Below are 19,171 nucleotides of genomic sequence, written 5' to 3' on the forward strand. Positions count from 1 at the left end.
CACGAAAGCATCGCTGTAAAATCCCACAGGGAAACGCCTTTGATCTTTGATAGTAAGAAAATAAATCTCATATTTGTATCATCGTAAGTCATAACCTTTTTATATGCCTTTCCATATACGTAAATGTATGAAAATATTATTTGAACTGCCACAAGATAAAAAGATGTTGTGATATAATTTACAAGAATCTGTCGCGAACAAATAGGAAAAGATATTTTAAATACACAAATATCCTTTGGTTTTGAACTTTTGGTGTATAAGTAATGACGAAATTCATTTCATTTTACCCAATTATTTTTTGAGATTCACTCATGTTGAAATGTTACAAATTATTTTAACAGTGGAACATTACTATAATGAATTAGGTACGTAACTCTATCCTTTTTTAAGTTGTATTATAATTTTTATACAGAGATTTTTGTTTGATAAAAATGATTGTCCTAAAAATGTCTCAAAAACAAATAATTCAATGATGCATTTTCGCAGTACATTTATTTAATTAACATTACTGATTAAATTGAAATTGATCGGCATAAATTATGTTTTTTTACCGTCACTAAAACTTAAATTATTTTTATTTCGGGATTTCTAACATGTATGGACGACATTTTCTATAATGAAGCTAAACATGGTTGTATTTTATTTAGTTTTTCAACAAAAACGAGTACGAGTAATGGTAGAAATAATTAATTAATGAACAATTAAAGTGATCAGAGTATTGATAATTTTCTTAAATTAGCTGATAATATTTAATACATCCATCTCGCTCTCCCCTACTTAGATTTAATGGTAATATTTTATATTTTACAGTTATCAATAAAATCAGTTTTTTACATTTTTCATATGGAGTGGAAACGACAGCCATTGTCTGAATTATTTTGTCTTTTTGTACCTATGTTGACGTATTGCTGAAAATTTGGACTTGGATGAAAGCTACTAAATTAAATAATGCATCAAAAACATTAAAAGAAAGAACAAAAATTATATGGCTTTTTATTGGTTCGTAAAATAAATATAAAAAAAATCTACTTTTACACGTGCAATGTATGATTGTTTTTTTCTTTATCTTGAAACTATTTTATGATAACCCTTGCCTGAATGAAGTAAAAAAACGAACGTAAAGTTACGAACTTGATAAAATGGGTTAGTAGTAGTTTCGCACGATTTTCCTTCGCACGAATGTGCGAAACGTCCCCTTCAAAAATATTTTTTTTTTAATAGGCGTTTCGCCCGGTTTTATTAAAAGTATTAAAATCGCGTGCGCCTACTAAAAAAATTTTTTTTTTAAAGGGGACGTTTCGCACATTCGTGCAAAGGAAAATCGTTTGGCTTGGAAAGGCAAGTTTTACTTATTTTGATAATTATTCAAATAATTCATAGAAATAAATTTTTATTCGTTTATATTTTTCAGTATGAGTAAAACAGTTAAGTTTTTTATAAAAGAAAGATAAATACACTTTTCCTGACAGATTAAAATTTCGCTGAAAAAAAGCCTTTGATTTTTTACCGCGTGAATTGGTGCTATAACCGGTTATTCTCTGAAAATGTCCGTTTTATTTCTTTACGCCGTTTTTTAAATAAATATTTTTTTAAATTAAACTCTGTTCCGAACGTATATTAAATATGGCGATAGAACGAACAATAACTACTAAAATAGTCGTTGGATATTTCTAGTACAGTCACGGAATGAAAAGATTCGTCAGTTTTCAAATTGATTCCTTCAACGAATCGCGAGCACATAATACCTTTTGAAACTATGTTACAGAATAATCTCGAGTTAGAGAAAATAATCTTTAACTGTTCGTCAGTAAAGTTCAAAATTATTCAGATCAAAGTTGTTTGACAATTTATCTTGTCAAGAAGATTATTATGATTGATAAACTAAAACCTTGTTGGTTCAACCTGCCATTATTATTTCTATTAAATAAAAAAAACTATTGTCAATTGCTCAATGTAATCATTGCATTGCACTGATGGGATAGAAAAATAAACAAGCAAAACCTTATTCGTTAGCAAACGTCATATTTATTTAAATGTTAGCAGCACTGTTTCTTGCACTGTTATGTTGGCAGGTTTGACTCTTACAGTACCCAGTGCAAGCGAAAACCGACACTAAGGTGACGAACCTTTTCATTCCGCGACTGTACAATTATATTTAAAAAATCAACAGAACTATTGTATTTACTATTGTCAGTTTTATGTTACGGCAAAATCAAAATAGGAAAGGCTCTTTCGCATGGAGACATCCAGTTTTCTGCAAGAACTGTTTTTGCAGGATTCAGTTTAGTAGTAGTTATACGTGTTTTAATATTAACGTTCACACAAACATCCTGCTTGCAGTGTCCCGCAACAACCGATCCGTTTAAATTTGGAATTCGAATTTCAAAACACACTTGTGTTCACTCGATGATGGTCCAGTTTTGCGGGATCCTGCATTACTGGATTGCCAAAGGAAAGTGCCCTAATACAGTCCCAATTAGACAATACCCGCAATGACCCAGAAAACCGCGGGCAATCTTCTCATTAGTGCCAGATTTAGGCAGTTAATATCTTAATCAGCAGCAAAAGGCTTAGCGAGTCTGCGTATAAAGCCATCCAAAGCCAAATGATCACAGTCACAGAATAGAAATGTACAGAAGACCATCATCAAAATGTCGTGTTGAGACCCGTGTTTGTCTTTTTTAGTAGAACATCATCTACATAGTTACAATGTGTACTCGAGCGACGCACACAGACACCGTTCACGGACACGATAAAGCGAAGTGTCGCAAACCAATCTAAACCATTCTTGAGATACGAGTTTGAACTTTTTCCACTAGCTTTAGTATAAAAATCTGTGAATGAGAATTTAATCTGCTTTAAAATATGATCGAGCATTTCACCAATGTCGAAATATTCGCAAGACAAAACTGTACAATATAATTTCAGTTATCTATTACTTATTAGTTCATATTTATGTTTTTCCCGTTTCATTCTTAACAAGAATCAAGCATTATAGGATGTAAGAAAATTAGATACGAGTACCACTACTAAGATAGGCAATTTTTTGTGCAAGGCAAAATTGACAACCTTAGCGCGACCGCCGCGCCGAGCGTAGGTATGCAAAGTGAAGTACACGCATGACAATTGCCTTCTGTTCATTTATATTCTGTGCCAGTCCATAATTAGAACACTGTCTGAACAATGTTGTGTACCCATATCCCGTAATGGCTGCCGTCCCCACCCAAGCGATATACACCTTAACTCTAAGGGTTAGAGTACATTGTTCAGTTAGTATTGTCACCGTATGATGTTGATGGTAACTAGTGTCGGTAATAGGAACCCGTTGAGGTTTAGACGGATATAACTGGGTGACGATGATTGCATCGCTGCTGGGTTTTCACCTGTGGACAAAGAAATTTGCACTTTAATGGGTTGATAATAAATGATATACGGATTAGCAAGCTGAAGGGGCAGGGCACATAGTACGCAGAACTGACGGCCGATGGGGCAGCAAGGTTCTGGAATGGAGGCTGCGTACCGGAAAACGCAGCGTGGGACGTCCATCCACAAGGACCGACGACATCATAAAGGTAGCAGGGAAGCGCTGGACGCAGGCCGCTACCAATCGATCAACATGGAAAGCATTGGGGGAGGCCTATGTTCAGCAGTGGACGTCCTATCGCTAAAATGATGATGATGAATAAATGTTATTCTCATCTGCTTGCCAAAAATGATCTGGATGCAGTTCATTCAGAAACCTGAGACAGATTTTTATAAAATATAGGACTAGAATTTTGTAGATATTTAATACATTTTTTGAGTAACTTATACCTACTAGTTAAATCAAAAGTCCCGGTAAAGGACATAGGATAGTTTTTATCCCGGTTTTTGAAACAGGGACGCGCGCGATAAAGTTTTTCTGTGACTGACAAAATTCCACGCGGGCGAAGCCGCGGGCAAAAGCTAGTGTTTCTATAAATCTTGACAGCGGTGCAAATCTGTGCGGATTGGTTATTCAAAACAAATCTCCGCTCCGCTCTGCTCCGCCTTAGTGGAGACCAGGTCTTACGAGTGGACGTTACATGTCCACATGGACAGACGGGCCTGTTACGCTTTCAATTCGATTAAGCCATGTTAGATGTCTATGGAGGATGACTAATCTCTCTGCGTATTACAGGACAACTCTCAAAATACGATTCGATCTCAGTTATAGAGTGTCCTGTGATTGGGATAGTAAGTAATAAATATTGAAGTTAAATCAATCAAAAGATTCAATCTATGCCTGAAATTAAATTAAATTTTGACGAACCTAATGCTGTCTACACAAAGTCGCCGAGAGTCCTTAAGTTTGACAAGAGTTTTTCTTCATATCTTGCAATCAACACGGAAAAACAAACATAATGATGGATGTAGGGGTACAACTCCTGTATTTATACGTTAACAAATAATTATCTAATTCCAATAAATAAGTAGATATGTAGGTAAAATCCTGCTTTCATCTAACAGTGGACGTCATTCGGGTGAAAAAAACGAACTAAAATTTAAAATAAATAAAAAACTTCTTTGAACAACTAGTATATTTTGCATGCATATAGACCTACTGTACCCTATGTGGTACGGGCTCCCCACGGCCCCCTTTTTATGAATAATTTTTTTAAATATTTTTTTCATGATTTTTATGCCTTCCTTTGTCAGTTCTTGCTGAAAAATTCATTTTTATTTACAAAAATAATTATCGGTCTAAATGGGTTAAACTAATTTTACATTTTTATCACGTTGTGCTCAAATGAAAAGATCTCTAGCCGCTGTCAATATAGCGACATAGTGTTGGCCTAAGTCGCCGAATTGACTGACAGCTCGACATGCGTTCCAATATTAAATATTGGCTGTTGCCGACCGCTAGAATAAGGTCGGCGATCCGATATGTCAGACGGGATTCGAAATATTTCTCAGTCTCAAATATTGTTGGTCATAAATTCCATATAATAAATATCTGATTCTCAAATATCATTGACAGATTGACGTCAAAATTAAGGCTGGGTTGCACTATCTTACTTTAACTTTGATAAACGTAAAAAATGTGTCAAACTCCATACAAAAAACACCGGTTACCGGCAACTCAGTCTTAGTAATCAAGTATGTATTTTGTTCCTTTTCCAAATTATCATCATCATCATCATCATCATCATCATCATAATCATCAGTCATTTTGTCTCTACTGTACGACGATCCTGTCTTGTTTAATTTACCAAAGGCAATCGATTTCGAAGTATTTTAAATCTGAAAAATTAGAACCACTTATACCTAATGGCAAAATAATTGTTAACAGATATAGAAAGATCAAAGATTTATATTAATTCTGGGCACTTTAGTGACATTGTTAAAATTTATCAAAAATAAAAACTAAATCTATTAGGTTATAATCAAATTGGTAACTCTACAGATATTATAAATATGCTAAAACTTCGAATTCAGATATTTCAAAAGGTAATAAACTAAGAATAATATTTTCGTAAGTCCTTGAACCCAAGTCCATCAAAGATTAAAATGCTAAAAGATATCGTAAAAATAAGTTTTTACAAAAGTTATTGCGGAGTTAATAGCATTTAACTCTTGCGAGACAATTACTGTTTTTATTTCAGGTATTAACTGGAGTTACTGCGTTTTAACTTTTTATCTTTTGGCTTTAGGACACCATTTAGTTTATACTACTTTTTAAGGTCAGGGTTTTTAATTTTGGTTATTAACATTTTTATTTTGCGTTAAGAATGATGGCTTGGCAAGTAAATAGTCAATAAACACCTTTTTAATCTAAGATAATAGCTTAGCTTTTAAAAAATAGTAATACGCTTGAGGCTAAAATATTGTAGCGCATTTTTAAATAGGTAACGTTATTATTTTGTGAGAACTAAACAGATTTATATTCATAGTTTCAAAAAACTCATTTTATTTATGCAAGCAGGCTTTTAAAAAGCACTTTTACACGTTCCAGTATTAATACTGGAACCGGGACAATAAATAGGCCAGTGTTGAGAAGAAGCAGCGCAAGAAACTCAAGTCACTATAATTGTCAGCCTCTTTTTCATTGTCATTTTGTAATTGATTTGTGCTGCAAGAGATAACATTAGCTTTATTTTATGAAACCTTTAGTTATTATTCAAACTGACCACACTGACAAAGGTACTAACAGTCAAAATGGAAAAGATAATACTATGTTAGTGTTGCCGGTTAACAAAATATAATAAAAGGCGACCTATTTTCCATTCATTTGGTACCCACTGAGGTGAATATTTAAGAAAAACCATTCGCCAAAATATAGCCAATATCCGCCCATTGACTGACGTGGAAGTTTCGAGATATCGCAAGTCAACAGTTTCGCTTGTTGGCTATACGCTCGATTGATCCTATTCTATATGAAGACCCCAAAACACACAAATCCCAACCCTTCCCTCCACGCAATACGATAGGATTTGGAATACGACTGGGCATCGCATAAAAATGGATGAAAAATGCGTACCAGCTTTTTATGTTTAGTTTTCAGCTTTCTGGTGGCAATTGCGTTTTTAAGTTTATGGATTAAAATGTGAAGCAGGTCAGGGATGCGATAAAGTGGTAATGCTTTTCTTTAACGCTATAGAGGATCGGTCGCCAAAATCTTAATGAAAATAGCGGTTAGTATATTGAGTGATTGAGCTTCGGGGCTTACGCGGGGCTTGCAACATACAAGCAAGCCATATGCACAATCGTGCCAATGTGAACATAGCTGATACTTTAACTTTTTTATACGTTGATACTTTAACGAGTTTTCCAAAAATACAACTTAAATTGAAAACTATTTTCAAAACCAAAGTTCCTTTAACTCTAAGCAATTTAAAATTGGTCTTATTATAGAAAATAGTTCAAGTTGTTAAGAAACGCGACTCCCGCAGAATGTATTTCGCCCGCAATTTCGAGTAAAGAATCTGAAACGCCAAGTTCTATTTCAGTTAAAAGCGAGATTTATTTGATAAAACAGATTTAGAGTACGTCTTTTGCGATGTCGCTCCCTTGGGATAATGTGGCAGGAACAATTGCAGGCAGTCTAGACTTCTCTCTGCGGAAAGGAGGGTGTAAAGCAATTTGGCAAAGTATTCATTGAATCAATGTATATCTGCGTAGATGCTAATGTATACAGGTTGAATTTTTTGGTTGTCAAAATGCAAAAATAGTCTAAGGGGTTAATTGTGTCCAAAATTTTGAAATTTTCATCTACGTAGGTATATTTCTCAAGTCCACCCAGAGACTATGGAAGTGAATAAATATTGAACTATTCTGATCACTCGTTCGTTTCCGCCAAATGACGTCCACTGGTGGTCAAAGGCCTCCTCCAAGGATTTCCACAATGACCCGTCCTGCGTCGCCCGCATCCAGGCACCTTCCGCGACCTTCACCAGATCGTCGGTTCACCTAGTCGGGGACTTGCCCTCACTACTTCTAGGTTGCCACTCGAGAACTTTTCTGCCCCATCGGCCATCAGCTCTGCGAGCTACATAGATTGTAATTAAATTATCAGTTGTAATCAATATCCCTATAGTCTTTGTAAGGAATACTTTCTATAAATAAACGTTTTTTTTTCAATATATCTCCATACACTCATCTTCTCTGAAGAAATACCCCACCCTATTAATAATGCACGAGAAAAAGTAATTTTACTTTGTTTTGCCATGAAACAAAATATTTTCTTGATTTACCTTAAACATCAAAGCACGATGGAAAAATACATTTTGTAATGGTTATTAATGTCTTTCATATTATTAAAAATAAACGGTATCTTGCTTGGATGTTTTTTTTTATACACACCGTGATCAAAAAATCACTCAAATGTAACTAGAAAAAAATTAATTTAATACTTCTGAAACATTTTAACAGTTTCAATTTTTTTTCCTAAATCTCTCCCACTTCATACTTTTAATTCGTCGGTACTAAAAATAACAAAGTTAACCGGAACAATTCCAAATACTCGTTTATACAAAGTAAATGGATCGTTATACATCGCTTTTAAACTGTAAACATTTTGATAATCCTCAGAAAATAACTCGTGTGTGTTTCCGCAACAGCGTTCACTCAATTCAGTATTCGATGATTCGAATTTGTATCTTATTAAGGTATTGACACACTGGATACGTTCTGCGGTCAGGTCGAAGTGATCGCAGCCCGCATAATGTATGTAGGATTAATGAGTTGTGTGTGTAACGGAATAGTGGGATGACGGATGAAAGATTGTTCATTATTTGAACGGCTGAATGATGAATGATTGGTCCATGGAGGAAATGGAAGGGATGAATGAGGATTAAGAGTGAGAATGGCAGTTTTAAAAGATGAAATAGTGGTATGTGGTGAGTTGTGTAAGACGGAAGACAGTAAAGTTGTTTAAAATTGTGTTAAAAGATGTAAAAGACGTGTAACGAGCAATACATTTTCATCCAAAGTTTACAAATTCATCCGAGTTTTATTCACTACAAGAACCTCCCATGTATGAACAACATTGTCGGTCAGCCGGGCTAGAATGCGGGCCGTGATAAAATATTATCGATGCGATTTTAGATGTCAAAATGTATAGGCTTATCGTGTAAAATCGATAAAATGGAATGATAAAGGCATCCTCGAGCATCTTAGGCCTACAGGGCAACAGACAGCGGTTGTGACAAGGCAATCTGTCAGCGGTGCGGTTTGCGTTCTGGGAGCTTAGTGTAAAACATCAACCGTATTCAATGTCGAGTGCGTCAAAAAAATCTATGAAGATTTTAGCTCTTGAACGTTTCCGCAAGAGACGCTGTACAATCCGTCATACATTTAATGTCATTTTTTACGCGCTCACTAGTGAGGACGTTTGATTTTGATTTTGATTTTTAAACTCACACTAAGCCCCCTGTGCTCGAACCCGCACGGCCAGATTGCATCAATACAAAATGTATAGATTATGTTGCTCATAGATACGGGCTACGTTCACTATGACCTGAATGACCGCAGAACACATCCAGTGTGGCGAATCCTCAACAGTTTTGGTGTTTCAGTGAGCTGTAATCGTGTAAATCGTTTTAATCGTATAAGCTTTAATGCTTCCATTGAAAGTGTTAATTTAGGACTGGGTTTTCCAGTAACAGGTTTTAGGTTTATTACATTTATCGTGTAATAAGTATATTCTCGTTATTTCACGTTCACGGAAATACAATTAACGTGTTAATATTGTAATTCAATCACTTTATAAAATCAATTTTCTGTGAATCGAGCTGATTGCTTTCCCCAAACATCAATAAATTATATTTATTGTTAATCTATACTTATAATAAATCTGTAGAGAGGTCAATTATGTACATGAAATATATTTTCAAAATAACTATCAGGGGGTGATTAGTGATTGATACTGATGCCAAAAATGCAATCAGTAAAATTTTTGTCTGTCTGTCTGTCTGTCTGTCTGTCTGTCTGTCTGTCTGTATGTTCCTTATAGAAACAAAAACTACTCGACGGATTTTAACGAAACTTGGTACAATTATTCTTCATACTCCTGGGCAGGTTATAGGGGGGTCATTCCATCGTTTCGGGTGTTACGTTCGTACACACATATTCAACAATTTCTTGTATTTTGAAATAGTATTTTAATAATATTAGTGCCTTAATCTGTCCGTTTTTAGTTGTTTTATCTAAATAATAAAGTTTGTGCAGCTTAGAATGTAGGATAACGAAAATATGAGTCGAAAAGTGTGCGTTTCGGGCGTTACGAGATTTTGCCTCTATGTTCTGACTGTATCTGCATTTACTCGAAATTTAGCGAATTTTCTTAAGGAATCATACCTAAAACTTACAGAACTTCTAAAGTATGAAATTTGCAAACCATGTAACATACAATCACTGTTACATAAAACGTTTTACTATTTTTTTATAATTTTTTTCTTTGTTTCGGGTGTTACAATGGTTCTGTTTCGGGTGTTACGAGTACGAAAATGCAACCCGTTTTATCGATAAAATCGGTGTTTTATTAGTCTCTAGGTACTACAAAATAAGGAGTACAACAAATAAACACAAATAGAGCGAATTCTGGTTTGAAATTACGAAGCAGCTTTTCTTAAAAAATATACAAAGTTCAAGTTAATTTTTTTCTCAGAATATAGCTTTTTCTATTGTTTTTGGCTTGAAATAGCATTACTTTAATTTCTAATTACGATATTTAATGGAAATGTCAAACATCGAGACTTTTTAGCAATACCTTAATTTTAGTGTTAAGTCGACATTTCAAAAATGTCTTAAATAGAGAAATATGACTCCTTCTCCGACGCCAGCGCTAGTGGGAGGTCGAAGGACCCTCACAGTAATACTTTTTGACTTCTCCAAGCAATATACACACATTATCGACATATAAATAAAAATGTAATACCCGAAACGTTTCGGGTGTTACAGTTTTTAATCAAGAAAGAAACATACTAAATTAGTATCATGATCAGATATTAGTTAGTATTTGAAATCATTACTACCATGACCTTACTTTTACCAAATATTGTTATCCTAATCCATGTGTAAGGTACAATAATAAAACAAATACCTGTTTTTTTGTTTCGGGTGTTACATCGCCGAAGTAACAAGAAAACACACTTAAAACTTGATGATTATCAATTTTTTTGGGACTATGGCGCTATCTACCAATACTATGATAAATACCCTCAAATCATATAGTGGCAAAACGTTTCACAGATTGATAGTTTTTTTTTTAATCGTATTACCAATGGTTAGAGAGAAAGTGATCATTCAGACAATTGACTTAAGTATAGACTTTGAAGACTAATAACTTAAAAATTACTTGTTTCTTGCAGATTTTTTTTGTTGCACATTATAATTTGGAATGTTTACTTTCAAAATTCATCGGATTTAATGCGAAAAGAACATATTTACTTTTTCACCCTCGGTAACATTTGTCATGGAATGACCCAGGATACTTAGGAATTCCCACGGGAACGGGATTCAGCGGGAAAATCCTTTTGTATGAAAAATCTAAACCGCTTAAGTTAGACGCTTGAAATTTGGCATGCAGGTACCTTAGTAAACTTAAAGCTTAGTTACAACATGATATTGCAAAATTCCCACGGGAACGGGAGTTAGCGGGAAAAAACATTTGTATGAAAAAATCTGAACTGCGTAAGATAGATGAAGGGGGGGTAAAACGAGATCCACGCGTACGAAGTCGCGGGCGGCCGCTAGTAAAATATAATATATTCGCCAAATGTGTTTCCGATATATTAGAATAGGATCCCATTCTTCCACTGGATGTCGTAATAGGCGACTAAGGGAAAAATCGAGCGAACATCAGGCCTCCCCAATCCCCAACCCGTCTGGCCAGCGTGGGGAGTGCAGGCCAAATCCTTCATTTGCCTCTGGCAAATTATAAGATTGTGCTCCTTTAGTGGAGACTGAATGACCTGATGATGATGATGATGATTAAGACGACGAACAGGTATTACATTGGCTACACGGAACTGGAAAATGCAGCTGAGTAAATCACCTGCCACACCCAAGGTAAAGCCATGATAGCCGAACGGTGTGACAGGGTCGGACTGGCCGACTCGTGATCCGGGGAACGCGGGTCCGGTCCCCGCCGCCGCTCGAATATTGTGGTGAGCTCACTCGTGACCAAGCATTAGGTTAATACGAGGGGCTAACGGGAGTATTAGTAATTTGTGAAATAACAAATTACTAAAAAAAAATAGGTTATGGCAAGATCATCTGAAGGATATTCGCACCTTGATTAATAGAAAGTGTAGGTACTTACCATTAAAAATATGCACGTATATACTAGCAGGTATTGCGTTGTTGGGCACGCAAGTGTAATTGCCAGTGTGCGACACGCTGGCTGCTGGTATTAGCAGGTCTGACAGCCGCTGTGCAGGGTCTGTAGTCACGTTGATGCCTCTCTCAAGGTCGTAGTTGATCATCCTGCTGTTGTGGTACCTGGGGACAAAGAGGGTTAAAATTAGACAGATGATAATGCACTTATCAGGTCAACAGTCAATAGGTTGTGTTGCGAAAGTTGGAGGTAAGATAGCCAGTTCCTGTGTCATGTGGTTGAGGATTCCGGATGAAACTCTGAATCTGAAGAATCACTTTTCATGAGATGCAGGTCAAAAGCTTCTTCTTTGTATATAAAAAGGGACTTCTTGGTTTAAAATGAATCGTCAAGTTTAGCAGTTATTTTTATCTTTAGCGTCACATATTTACTGAAACTTATAAGGAGCTGGGGGAGTCATCTTTCTTTCTTTATTTTTTGAAATAATTAGTCTCGTTAAACCCTTGTGATAAGCTAAAAGTGTACCTATGTCTTTGTGTTACGGGGGGATTCACTACAATAGTCCGGCGGCGGCGGGGATGAAACCAGGCGTTCCTCGGATCTTGTCTGATCTATCGTTCATGAACATTTTTGATTGAGTTCATCTATTACTCGATTTGAAAATTTCATACTAAACTAAGGCTGTATGTGCAAAGTAACATAGAACAAAAAACATGTGACGAAAATTCTCTCAAGGACCTTTTGTTGTAGGCGAGTAATTTTCTTGAACAGGCTAAATGTACTGTTAATATTTCAGTCGAATCAGAACATCTGGTGTAACAGGTTGACAATATTTGGGCTTTCTAGACCTTTCTTGGGATGTTAAGAACCATTACAGTCCAGTCATTGGTAAAATATTATTAGATTTCTAACAATAAAGAGTTTCGTGAACAATATCAGCAGTTTCAGATATAAGATCTTCCGAACGAACCGGACAATGGAACCTTTTTGTTATATTAGAGCGTATTACCGAAAATTTCCGCAGTGCGTCTGTCAGACAAAGAAACTAATCCACATCATACTATTTGCCAACATCTGTACAAATCTTGGCAAATATATATAAAGATTACGATATCAGCGTTCCTAAATAAACTAAAGAAATATTTCGAATCGACGTTTCCATTTAATTGTGTTACACAATATATCCGAGATAATGTGTATGTTATTTTATTTTCCCCAAGTTTCCCCATTTGGGGACAGTTGCCCCAACCGGCGCAAGTTATATTGCGATCCAACTTAGCTTCGCAAGCGTACTTCGGGGCACAAAGGTCAAAGTAGTGTTGTGACTTGAGGGCACGTTTGTTGTCGATAATTGGATTGGAATCTCGAAATTCGAGAGTCAGTTGCAGGATTTGTCCCCACGATCCTCTATGGAATGTAATATAATTAATGAAATACGTCTTTACTCAGCTTTATAAGTTTACTAGCGGCCGCCCGCGACTTCGTACGCGTGGATCCCGTTTTACCCCTCTAGAGGTGGAGTTTCGTAAAATCCTTTCTTAGCGGATGCCTACGTCATAACATCTACCTGCATGGCAAATTTCAGCCCGATCCGTCCAATGGTTTGGGCTGTGCGTTGATATATCACTATGTCAGTCAGTCAGTCAGCCAGTTAGTCAGTCAGTCACCTTTGAGTTATATACAATTTAGATGCTTCAAAGATTTAACTAAATTGCCAGTGATATAGATAGATTTATAAAAAAAAATCAGGAAACTTATAGCACCGTATTAGATATTATTTTGAAGATTCGTTTTATTTTCCGTTAAAGTTTCTACCTGGTTTCGAATGATATGTATAAGCTTATCATAAGATAGTATTGAATACTTCAACAAAATGTGGTCTGACAATCATTTTAAGTAAGTGACTAGATCTGTAGTATTTTTAAAATGCTGCAGGTACATTACCATGTCTTGTCAAACAGTCGATTTGTAGGTCTCTAACTTTTTGTGCCCTGATTTTTTTTAAAATGAAAATTGTGATCCGGGGAACGCGGGTTCGGTCCTCGCCGCCACTCGACTGTTATGGTGAGCTTACTCGTGATACAAGCATATTTAGCTTAGTACGAGAGGCTAACGGGACTATTAATAATTTATGTAACAAATTACTAATTATCTTTTTAAAAAAATTTTTTTTCCTTTTTCGTTCACTAGACTTTATTCTGCCAGTTTTTCTAGTCGACAGTATCAAATACTTTAACTTCTTTGGCAGAAATAAATCATGTCCACAAAAATACCATAAACAATGTATTGTCTCAACACTAGCTAACTAGTTGACGACGTTGGGTATTGTGTACTCAGGGACCGAAGTAAGGACACGTCAAACAATGATATTGCTCAGGACAAATAGGTAGGAAGCAGGCAATTAATACGAGGGTAATTAGTTTCAACACTTTCTTGATGTTTGGAGACATTATGATTTTCTAAGATATATGTATTATTAAACATTCGCGTTCCATTTCAACTAAAATAGTAAAACACTGGTCTTAACGCGACGTTTACGGCTGCCATGCTGCTGAGCCGCCAGTCTGCTTGTGACCGCGGCTGCAGCATTGCAGCCGAAACGTCAAGCCGTGAGTACATAATGTAACTCATTAATAAAGGTCGCGTTAAGACCAGTGTCTTATTATTTAATTTGATTTTCTGTTCGTTCGTTTCAGCCAAATAACGTCCACTGCTGGACAAAGGCCTCCCTCAAGGAATTCCATAACGATAGGTCCTGCACTGCCCGCATTCAGGTACTTCCCGCAACCTTCAACAGATCGTCGGTCTACCTGCCCCGCCCACTGCAACTTGATTTTAATAATTCTGTGGGCTATGTCGGTCACTCTGGTTTACTGTTACTTTTTATTTTTTTGAAAAACTAGATGGTGCTATCGTTAGTTAGCCCACGGTGCTAAAAGTATTTACGGTTTATTTAAATTTTCTACTTACGCTCTAGAAGTTTACTATGTTTCTTCTGATTTAGAATACCCACCGTCAGCTAGGGTGGATAATTTTAAATTGATGTTTATGAAAATATGTTTTTAATTTTTCTATGGAAATTCAAGATCAAAAGTTTCGGAAATCTAGTTAAAAGTCTTTGATGTTAAAGAAGTTAGCTATACCTATTTGAAAACTTTTTAGTTATAAATACTTAATCTTATTCAGTCAATTATTTTGGGCTTCCTTAAAAAGACGTTTGATAAAAATTAAAGAACTTTTCGTTTTAACCCTACGGTGGTCGCGCTCTAAAATATTACGTTAATGGTCGCGCGGATTACATACGTAAGCCATTTTATGGAGTAAAAAAAGAAGATATCTCTTTATAAAAACATGTTTCTTTATTTTTTATATTTATTGTTATGTATTAGTTAATGAAATAATCAAACAAAGAAAGGAGCAGTTCTTCTCAGTTTTTATAAATTAACCAAAACATAGACATCATCATTTTTCATCAAGAAAATGACAACTTCGGCAGTTTAGAAATTATTAAGTACTAATTGCACTTATTTATTAATTATATTTTGAACAGGAGATATAGGCCATCATGGAATGATAAGGACAAATAAATTTGTTGCACGAATTACAAGTATTTCCAGTAATTTGATTTCGCTTTCTTCCGCAGTCAAAGTAGCGTCCCATATAACCTCCTCCTTTTTTGAAGTCGGTTAAAAAACTTCGCTGTGATAGTTCTGAGTTAGATGGCTAATCACTGGTCTGAGAAACTTGTTCTCTTGTGGAAGAATGTGCATTTCTTCATCAGAAACCGAAGAGTTGCCAGAAGATACGCTTTCATTGTCAATTACTCCTAGCCATTCTGCAATTTGTGCTTTTTGTCTATTGTTCATAATTTTTATCTGAAATAAAATCATTTTATTGAAAACACAAATGTAAATACATACCTATGGCGTAATTATTTATTATAAAGCATTAATTTACACTAATAATGCAAAAACAAACACATTTAAGTAAAAAAGGTAACATAAAAAATACTTACGTAATTGGTCGCGCGGATTACACGGGTAGGCCATCGGCATTTACGGGGCTCCTGCGACACATCCACAAGCGACCTGGCGCTCACACGACATTAAGTGTGATCTTCGACTATGCAACTTAAAGTACACGAAGTATCAAAACGATCGCGTTGACCGATTTCAAAATATTCGACAATTTGCACGAGTGGACTACGGGTGTAATCCGCGCGACCACTGTAGGGTTAAAACAGGTACTAAAATGTACAATTTTGATGTTTAAGACTATATTGAAAGTTTTGTAGTTTAATAAATTTTTATTCCGCCAATTATTCTGGGCTTCCTTTAAAAATATATATTAATTGATGTCAAGAAATAAAAAAGTTATGTACACATTTTCTGGGAATAACAAAGTAATAAAGTAAAAGGCGATCGAGGGTTTCAAAGAAGACTTCAGGGAAAAAGCTTTCAATTATTTTATTCTTCGAATAGCTCTATTAAGAAATCAAACGATACAAAAACTACGTGATTAATATTCAACAAAATTGCTAAGCTGGCACTAATTTCCTGTACGTATAGATAGTGCCATCCACGAAGATGCGGCCCACCATTCGTCCTAATCGTTTATAGTTTATGTATGCATGCTTCCGCTAATGTTTGAGTGTTATCGGTACACGCTAATTATCCATGAGTGCACACACACTCTACAGTAATTTCGCGACTGACACTCGGATCGAACTCCTCGCACTTCGCGCTTCCCTCGACCAAAAATTGGTGGCGTCATCGTTGATGGCACTATTTATACATGGCAATTCTGTGTAATTCTAACTTAAGTGGCTGTGGGTGGGGTACATAGCTCGTAGAGCTGATGGCCGCTGGGACATAAAAGTTCTCGAGTGGCGAGTACGAGCTGGAAGACATAGTATGAGCAGGCCTCCCACTAGGTAGACCGACGATCCGGTGAATGTCATAGGGGCACCTGGATGCGGGTAGCGCAGAACCGGTCGTTGTGGAAATCCTTGAGAGAGACCAGCAGTGGACAATATTTGGCTGAATCGTTACATACAGGTTGTCCCAAAATTAACACGTCACTCTGACACTGAAAGTAGCTGAACCTAAGACGCAGTGAACAAGCCTTAATTTCCAAGTCCATACAAAAGTTTCTTAAGTTTTGAGATAATTATGACCAATTTTAGTTGTAAGAAAAATTCCACAGAAAAGTTTGATTAGTTTTGAAATATGACTGATATTAGCTTTTAAAAATTGACTTATCATACTTGTTTGTTGCGTCTTAGTAGGCTCATCTACCTCTGGAGTCAGTGTTGTTTCTGCCGAATGACGTCTACTGCTGGACAAAGGCCTGCTCCAATGATTTCCACAACAATCATTCCTGCGTTGCCCGCATCCAGGCACTTCGCGTGACCTTCACCCGACTGTAGACTGGTATCAGTGTGACGTGCTAATAAATGGGACACCCTGTATGATCTATATTCAAATTATGTAGCAGTTACAACAGCTAGTAGCGATTTAGGTTAACGACATTGATGCTGTGTCTGACGGCAGTTGTAGAGATTAGTCAAGCGATTGGTGAGTTAATGGTGGTTATTAACAGTGCCTTCGAGGACGGATTAAGAATAAAGTGTACTGTACATTAGGTAGCCAGGCTGCGGCAGATAATCGTAGCTATGACTTTAATTTGCAAAATAAAGAAATCTATCTATTCCAACCCCCTGCCAGACAAATTTTAGGGCAATTGTCAAAGCCATGATGACCCAAACTTCATGATGCACCAATGTTCTTTCCTATGTTGGGAGAATGCGCTGACAAATTTTCAAATTTTATAAATTAACGTAGTCTGGCGTTCACTAGTTCTTAGTCCATATAGCCAATGACATACGGAACAAGACTGTAGTCATTTCTTCGGATCGGCTTCGTTGTTTAAGCCTAGAAGCAGACCACCGACTTTTTGTCGGCCGATCGTTGGGTCAGGCTGTTAATCAGTATGGAGATGTATGAAAGTGCGCACATTACACCGATTTGGTATCAGCCGATTCATCATACAAATTAAGATCGGGCCCAACTATCGGCCAACTAAAAGTCGGTGGACTGAACATAGGCTAATAAAATACTACTGGCCACTAAAGTGTGCAGCAACCCTAATACATAATAAGAAGTGTTCAAAAGGCACTGCAACTTGAAAACAATGGTAACAGCAATATTTTCGCCTGCAAACCTGTCGCAGTTCTCCAAAACATATTAATACTGTTGTTCCAAACTTCCGGGAATTTTTCAATGGAACGGCGGAGTTTCGCCGTTTCTTGCCAAACAAAAACAACGGGAATTAAAGATGTGTTATCATGGCCGTTCTGGGAATTTCTTTACGCTGGCTTGTGAACTTTGTTATTTCATTGTGATGAAAAGTTATTATTACCTTATTAAACAGTTTCAACTAGAAACAAATATTGTTATTTTAGAACTGAGGGCCGTTGGGGCTGAAAAGTTCACGAGCGACCACGGACCGGAATATGTAGTGTAAGGCCCACTCGGTGGACTGATGATCCAACAAAGTGGACAAAGGTCTCCCAAGGATTTTCACAACGACTGGTCCTGCCTTTCTTGCATCCAGGCTCTTCCCAAAATCACTATTAATGCATAATACACGCACGAGTCCTCAGCAGTGGTTGGATTTTTACGTCCGTATTCACAAACGATGGTTGCCTAAGTGAAGCGGCAAATCGAACGCACAGCGATTATTATATAGAGCTCTGTGATTGGTCGGTGTGTCACCCTGTGCTTCCACGCGCACTGTGACACCTCATTGAAATGTTTGTGAATACGGGCGCGCGAGCTACCATGCCCAAGCGGACATATTGCTAAACTATGATTTATCTGCTTTGAGAATTTTATTTAGTTCGTCCATCCATTGGGAAAAATCTCGTTATTCGTAAAAAGAAAAATATTGGAAATATAGAAAACTCAAAATTAGGTAGGTAGGTACATGGTAGCAATCCCGTCAGAAATAATAATTAGGTTAGTGACCAAGAAAGTTTAAAACAATATATTGGTACTTCCATAGACAGTCAAATATTCAAATATTTCGTGACACCCAAAGTGATCAATAAGTTCACCACACAACTTTATTCCAATTGTAACAAAGACGTGTTGCGAACTTTTTGGCTACTAAATATCGAACGTTCAGAATATCGAACGATCAAAATATCGAACGATCAAAATATCGAAAGTCGATATAGACGTTTTTATTAAATTCATCTACCTGGCTCGGCTCCGGTGCATGGTTGTGTTTGGTCGTACAACTTTTCAACAAATGTTACTGCTACAATACCAATAGAATGTTTCATCAACATTTTTGTTTATTGCCATTACA

At 36.4% G+C, this 19,171-nt stretch overlaps 1 protein-coding gene across 1 annotated transcript in view; it reads right to left on the bottom strand.

The window, feature by feature from the left end:
- Positions 1-3,136: 3,136 nt before the first annotated feature.
- LOC135083160 (uncharacterized) overlaps positions 3,137-19,171 on the bottom strand; it is a 137,505-nt gene continuing 121,470 nt past the window's right edge. Inside the window, exons 7-8 of the mRNA XM_063977895.1 lie at positions 11,783-11,961; positions 3,137-3,383 (exon numbers count right to left, since the gene is read on the bottom strand). Of these exons, the coding sequence (XP_063833965.1) occupies positions 3,280-3,383; positions 11,783-11,961 (283 nt within the window). The 3' untranslated portion in view covers positions 3,137-3,279. The remainder of the gene's footprint in view (positions 3,384-11,782; positions 11,962-19,171) is intronic.

The sequence above is a fragment of the Ostrinia nubilalis genome, chromosome 23, assembly GCF_963855985.1.
Source record: "Ostrinia nubilalis chromosome 23, ilOstNubi1.1, whole genome shotgun sequence".
In the NCBI taxonomy this organism is placed as follows: Eukaryota; Metazoa; Arthropoda; class Insecta; order Lepidoptera; family Crambidae; genus Ostrinia; species Ostrinia nubilalis.